The 6994-nt window shown below is 39.4% G+C and overlaps 1 protein-coding gene across 2 annotated transcripts in view; it reads right to left on the bottom strand.

Annotated features, from left to right (window-relative positions):
- Positions 1–1492: 1492 nt before the first annotated feature.
- LOC115692967 (squalene synthase-like) overlaps positions 1493–6994 on the bottom strand; it is a 102581-nt gene continuing 97079 nt past the window's right edge. The window contains exons 4-10 of one of the 2 annotated variants that reach the window (XR_008814925.1): positions 6580–6655; positions 6180–6249; positions 5398–5541; positions 5230–5334; positions 4889–5035; positions 3900–3988; positions 1947–2038 (exon numbers count right to left, since the gene is read on the bottom strand). Coding sequence is in view for 1 of the 2 variants with exons in the window: in XM_056305265.1 (XP_056161240.1) it covers positions 1542–1543; positions 1640–1709; positions 1823–1868; positions 1947–2038; positions 3900–3988 (299 nt within the window). In the remaining variant the exon portion in view is untranslated. Of the gene's footprint in view, positions 1544–1639; positions 1710–1822; positions 1869–1946; positions 2039–3899; positions 3989–4888; positions 5036–5229; positions 5335–5397; positions 5542–6179; positions 6250–6579; positions 6656–6994 lie in introns of those variants that run through there. The other variant, XM_056305265.1, reaches the window with a different exon arrangement.

The raw sequence follows: 6994 nt of genomic DNA, 5'->3' as shown, positions 1-6994 counted from the left end.
TTATGTCCATAATACAGTAAAGCACACTTTATCCATATCTCACAGGCTGTAGTGCAATCCATGAAAAGATGACGAATAGATTCAGCCATACTTCCCCATAAAAGTGTACGCAAAGTAGCATCTACGTACTTCCATTCTTCTAGACTAGCTGAATATGCAGGTGGTTCTTCTTCAAGCCATCTAGACTGGCAATTAGAATAAATAAAAGTCGAAAGAGCCATCGACCAAGAAGGGTAATTGGTACCGTCCAACTTGACCAAGGTATTGTGCAGATTAGTCATACTATAATATGAACCAAAAGATACTGAACTTGAAGAAAGTACTAGAGGAGCCCATCCCCGAAGTAATAGACGGTGAATTAGATGAACCGGTAGACATCCTCACAAACCACTAATCACTGGAAACTTAACCCGCGTATGTAATAAATAACACACCCTCTTATTATATAACTTCTGCGAGTATCCGCAAATCTTAGTAATCCCACATGTCACTCCAACTAATTCAATCAATTAAATTCAACCACACTAATTCAGTCGTTCCAAATTCAGCTACTCTAATTCAGCTAGCCAAACTCAGAATTCTATCCACACAATTCAGAACACCATTTAACCCTTCGTAACATCATATAATAATATATAACAATCAAGCCTCATAAATCAACTACCCCACATCCAAATGTCACTTTCAGCAGCCAAATATCACTTCCACACAACCCTCGGCCTCAGAAACTCCCCTGATAACATCGATTTCTGGGTTTCAATACATCAAAAACACAAGAGAGATCTGAGGCGAGTGAATTAATGGTCAGACAACACTGATTTCTGACCTAGATCTCGCCGGATCTGAGGGTCGCCGGCCCTGGGCGACGCCGGACGGAGGTCGCCGGAGGGATCTACAGTGGTGGTGGCTAGGGTTTGCTGTGAGAAGTGTTAATTTTAGGGTTTATGTTTTTTTTAATTGTGCTCTGATACCATGTTAATGATAAAAGAGTAACTTACTTTATTTATGAGATAACAAAGAGTATTTATAGGCTTAAGATTAAGCCTAATACATTTACACAAATACCCCCAACTTGCTAAAACTCTAAAGTAATAAACCCAACACTATTCAAGCAACATCTCAACCAAAAGTATGCACACGAGGGATTTAACATCTCAATTGTTGGTACGGTTATTCCGGAAATTCTCTGGGCAACGTCCCCTAATCCAAGGGTGACGGCTTTTCATCCGAACTTAATCGGGCAACGTCCCCTAAACAAGGGCGACGGCTATTCATCCGAATTTAATCGAGCAACGTCTCCGATCAAGGGCGACGACTATTCTTTTCCCTCATGCGACCATGCCAACAAGCATCATACCAACTTGAGTACTTCACGCGAAATGTGTATCATGCCATGTTGCCTCTACAGTCTTAAGTCATGCCGAGCACGAAACCAAGTTCGTGGCCCGAACCGACTAGTCATGGCGCCGACCTACACCAAGCAAGGGTTGCTTCTGCATCCACACAATCTCTATGATTTGCTGGTGTTCCCACAAAGCCCATCCTGCGCAAGAGAAAGCAAAGGAATAGAAGTTGTGGGACAATGATAAGAGAAGTTTGCAGCAATCATTGGAAGTGTATTATGCCGAAAGGAATTCACAGTAGTTACTTGATCTACTTGCAAAAAGTTGAGCGAGAAGTATTGCCAGTATAATGAGCAAAACAACGACCTGCAATTTAGATTCTGATAAGCAAGTGTTTTTTTTCTTTTGTTTGGGTTACTTCTCAGCATATTGTCCTTAGACCAGCCAAATAAATGCAAGATAAATGGCAGTAAACTCACTAGCACGAAGCTATATCTGGGTTCACTTGGAAGGATGTAAGATTTCCTGTCAACATTTATGAAAGGAAGTTTTGTTATAGTGGAAAGAACAAAATCAGTATCTATACCACCGAGAGAGAGGAACCTTTTGTTTTGGAGGCCAGCATCTCTGCAAACCTTCTGCGTAGCCTCGATTCTGCTTAATGTTTTTGTAGCATTAGGGTCAATCTTGTCAACCTACAGGAGCCCAAAGCGTAATATAGTGAGAGTGAACAATACTTCAGACTATATTTAAAGAGCCGTAGTGTGAAAGGTATGGAAATTACTGTGAAGGAAAATTTAAGATAAGTGAGTGTTGTCACGTCCACTACAGATTCAAGATAGCTAGCCTTTACATTCCGGATTGCCGTATTCAATACCCCTTCTCTCCCCCAATTCGATCACCGAAGATTTTGCACAGTCATGTTTGTTAGGGATATTGCCACAATCTCTCTCCCTCTCCCATTTTTTCCTATCAACTGTGCGAACCCCCATGGTAAAGAAGGAAAAAAGGAAACATAAAAAGAAATGACAATTTCATTGGTTTCTGTTTGGCTGTACAGCAAAGATGATCCAAAGAAACTCCTCACCTTCTCAACTTACATGCCTTTTTAAACCTAAGTACATAAAATGAGCCACCAACCAATGGTAGTTTTCAGAAGTTCTTCCTCATATCTCCTCAACATAGCAAAGTTATCAACCAGATTTCCTTCTAGTTGCTTAAAGACAAGCATTTTTGCCTTCCTTCACTGGCAAAGAGTAACATCCACAGCATACTCCTGCTTCAAAGTTTCCTTCATGTCCCTTTGTTTCCACCTAGGAGAGTTTATTATTCTAGATGCATATCTTTTGGCAGTCCATGAAAAAGTAACCTACGTAATTCTAAATGTTTGATAGCATTTATGATCATCTGCAAAGGTCTTTAAATGGAAATGATGCCTGTGCTTATCATGTAAACAATAAATAAACCAAGGACAACCCTCCCACTTGCAGGCAACCTTCACTCTTGTTCTGTCATTCTTTATACATTTAATATCTCTATGCTGATCAATTGAGTACTCAGTAATGGTCTCTGTGAACAGTCCGAGGCCCAAAAAGGTCATACCCATGCCAAGCATAATGCAAGGTGATTGTGCACTAGTGTCGTAAACAGGATATCTGCTTCTCCTGCTTTGTGCATGATCTCCTTCATCCTCATCACTTATATATACAGAGCTCCCACAGTCACTTGAGTCAAAATACACTGATTCATCGCCACCATTTGCTATTTCTTCCACAAATCCAGATCTTTCCATAAATGTATCTCCTGTAGGTGGAACCAACGAGCGGATGTTTCACTTTGTTTTTCTGCCACTCTCACTTCTCTCGATGTTCTTCTTCTGGAATCTCTGAAATATTTTTTAACAGCTGAAAACTCTTCATCTTCATCATCTTAAAGCCACTTTACTTGAAAGGGTTTTAGTCCTTCCTCACTATCTGAACTCTCTTCACAGTCATTAAAATTATTCTTATAGCCTCTGAACAGCTTTGACCTACTTCCCCTTCATTCTCCACATGTATATCGATACTGTTATCTCTAATGAGAACTCATAACATGTCCCTCACACTGTACTCGTTCCCCACCAGTCAGTCCCACATTCAGGGTCAACTCGGGTATTTTATAGTAAATTATCAAAACTTTTGCCTAGAACTATGAACGGAATTCTCATAGTACACCCCCAACCAACCCCAAATTTCTTCTGCTGCTTGCTAGAGCTAAATAGGGGAATTAGCCCTCTGAGTAAGAAGTATCTGGAGATGCAGGGGTTGGTCCAATGACCCTAAGACATTGGAAGATTTGCCTTTTTAATTGCTGGCCATGTCCTGAGCAGGCCTCCCAAAGTTACACAGACATACAACGTGGGAAGTTGGGAACATCAGCAGTTTGTTTCCAATAAATCAAGTCTAATGCAGGTTAGAAGGTCTAGTGCATCTTCAAGAAGAAAAAACTAAAAAATGAAATATGATAAGTGCACGAGAATAGATTACCAGACGTGCGTTCTAGTTTTTGACTTCATACCTTGGACTTCAGCATACAAGAAAAATCATAGAAAGCACCATAAACATCAACCATTGTTCTCATGCGATTGATAACTTTAGCAGTAAGACCTGAAAAGTATAGGTAGACAAATGGAATCACTGAGCGACCATTATCTCTGAGCTACTACAGAACATACACAAAAGTAGACAGAGTCATGGATAGACACTGCCTTGACAACTGATGAATTATGAGAACTGGAAGCAAGGCCCTACGGATGGTCTCGAACTAATGAATGGTGATAGTCTTACAGGATGTTTCCGTCTTTCCTCGATCTAGTTCTCCAGTAGACCTCATTATTTCCTCGTGTCTTATGGCCCAGTAAAACTTTTTCATTTCATCTAATCTAGGATAGCTATAATTTCAATGATGAAAGAAAGTACCAGCAAATCAATTTCTTACCTCGCCTCATCTTTACTACACCTCTGAAAACTTCAATATTGTTGTAGCATAAAGCTAATGTTCCAATAGCCATTATCGAGAAAAAGTAGAAAAATGTTGGCAAAGGACCTTCTCCCAGATAATCAAAACATTAATGGCATAAACAAGAAAATAGCAACATTAAACACCATGAAAGCAAAACAGCCACATACAGAAAGTCTTAATGAAGAACAAGTTCAGAAAATAAACAACTGATTATGGCAGGAAAATTTTTCAAAATTGATGTGTGAAACCAAAAGAAGAAGCAACTTTTTTCTTTAATGCGCACCAGTGTAGGATGCACAAAGATGTGTGACAGGAGAAAGAAAGGGACAATTTGTGTGTCTGCGCACACTGCGCACGAGCACAAATGTGCATGAGAGAGGGGGTGGGGAATAGTGCAGACAGTGGGTTCGTAGTATGTTCGTGAGCCAAAATTTTAATATCAATAGCTATCTCCTATGTTTTAAAAAACATAGGAGAGATGTGAGGCAACAACTCTTGGTCAAAGAGAAGAACACAGTTGTCTTGAAGAATAATTGATCATGTACCTGAGGAATGGCACAAAACCGGAATATAGAATGATCCCTTAAAGCAGACATGTATGTCAAACAGTCTTCAACATGTGTCAAAGCATTTGTGACCATGTCATTCAAACATTGCACTGCCTTCTCTGAGTTCTCGTCATACTTCAAGTCCTACATTGACGGGGCCAATCACAGAATAGAGAAAGTAAGGATGTGCATGCGACATGCTATTCAGCACTATAGGTGAACAATATCTTAACAATTCATCTACAGACTAGGTCATGGAAAATTGACTTCATATGGCAAAAGGGTTAAGCAATCTACATAAGCACTTAATAGTCATTAGTCATGTTGAAGAGGCATACCTCAAGCTTGTTTACATATTTACTCCAAATCTGACGAGGCCAAAACATGCGTGACTTTGGAATCTCATTGATATCCTCCAAATAATCTCGAATAATATTTGTTTTCTGATATTCACATCAATGTTAGAAATCCAAAAAATAAAAAGGTGGAGTTGTCTTTTTAAGTACCTGTAGAAACAAACCCATTGAATTGGATAGAGAATCTGGTGCGAGATCTTCAGCTCCAGAAGCATGGAAAAGCTTTGACAAACCTAAACCAACAAGTCCTGCCACATAGTGGCAATATTCATCGTAATCATCAACTGTTTCCACCTGTGATGAGGAAGAAATTAGTGGAACTCTTCGTAGGATAAACTGCATGACGTATTAAACAGATTAATCTCCACTGCAAGCAACTCTTCCAGAAGGTGCAAGATTACAACTAGCCTTGAAATGCTTTGTGCAAAAGAACATTACCAGCTCTTTTTTATCAAACTTGTTTCAATCCAACCCGATCAGTTACCATAAACCAGGCGAATAGTAGAGTCAATAGTCAGTTCATAAGCCAGTGGACCTTGGAAGATGGAAGAACGGTCATTTAGGCCAAATGCTAAACTTCTAGAGGCACGAATTTTTTTTTTATGAGCAAGTGAACCTTTCAAGGAGTTGTACCAAAGAACTAAGGTCAAATCCTTACTCCAGCACATTCATAGTAAACAGCAGGATGGGCTACCCATTGTATGTGCCAGCCACTCAACAAAGAAAAGGTTTACACTGCTCCTAAACAATTTTATTTTCTTCCAATTGGAGGCAAGGATCCTCCTCATGTAAAGTATATGCACTTGCTCAATATTGAACTATCCAAGCACAACCAAGTACTGTAAATTTTGTAAGAGTTCCTTCAGCTTGGCTACTTGTTAAGGTAAGGTCTTGGAAAATATCAGAAGTGTCACATGGCATAGATCACAAACCTCTTTGCAAATAAATTTTGCCATTCCTGCGCCCATCCTTTTAGTAATATCCCCAATTGCCTCTTGATACCTGCAAGTATAGTCAAAAGCCACAATTTATAAAGGAAAAGCAGTCAACTATCAACCAGCAGAAACAGTTTGCCAAGGGTGGTGTTAATTGCAGGAAAATTCTAGTTTTGAGTTTGCATTCCCATTGACATAAAAAAACTGGTCAGAGAAACATTTTGTAGACAATGATATTATCGAGAATCAGTTGTGACACTGTGATGGTTAGTTATGTTGGTAAAGGAAACACACACGGTTAAGTGAGCAGCTAAAGATCAGGTAGAAGAAGAGAATATCCTGATCTCACAAAAGGCGTTCACATCAAGATTACAAAGAAAAATCGTAAGTTAGTAACCTTTTCCCCAGCTCCAGGAAAGCCATGGAAACATGATGAAATTGGTCCATTAGAACCTTGTATTCCTTTGTACCACCTTAATACGATAATAGAAAACTCAAGTCAGTGAACTCACTAAAGTTCTGGGCCACTGGATAGTCCAGCTCCAACTTCTTCTCAAATGAGGTAACACAGATCAGTGGATAAGCACCATCTATAGATTGTCATATACTAAAACAGCAAAAGACTATAACTTACAATAATAAGAATTTCAAGGTAACAACAGTCGCAACTTAAGACAGCTTTGCTAACCAAGTTCTGCTTGTCCCAAAAGTTGCTAGTTGAAGGAATAAGTGGCAGACAGAATCTAAATAGCTTAGAAACACCTTATTTCCCAACTTGACATCAGATATAATTTGGCAATCTTTTACCCTAC

The sequence above is a fragment of the Syzygium oleosum genome, unplaced genomic scaffold (genome assembly GCF_021117445.2).
Source record: "Syzygium oleosum isolate NSW1041296 unplaced genomic scaffold, Sole_v2.1 Sole_v2.36, whole genome shotgun sequence".
Taxonomy (NCBI): domain Eukaryota; kingdom Viridiplantae; phylum Streptophyta; class Magnoliopsida; order Myrtales; family Myrtaceae; genus Syzygium; species Syzygium oleosum.
This window is presented reverse-complemented; position numbering and strand designations above follow the sequence as displayed.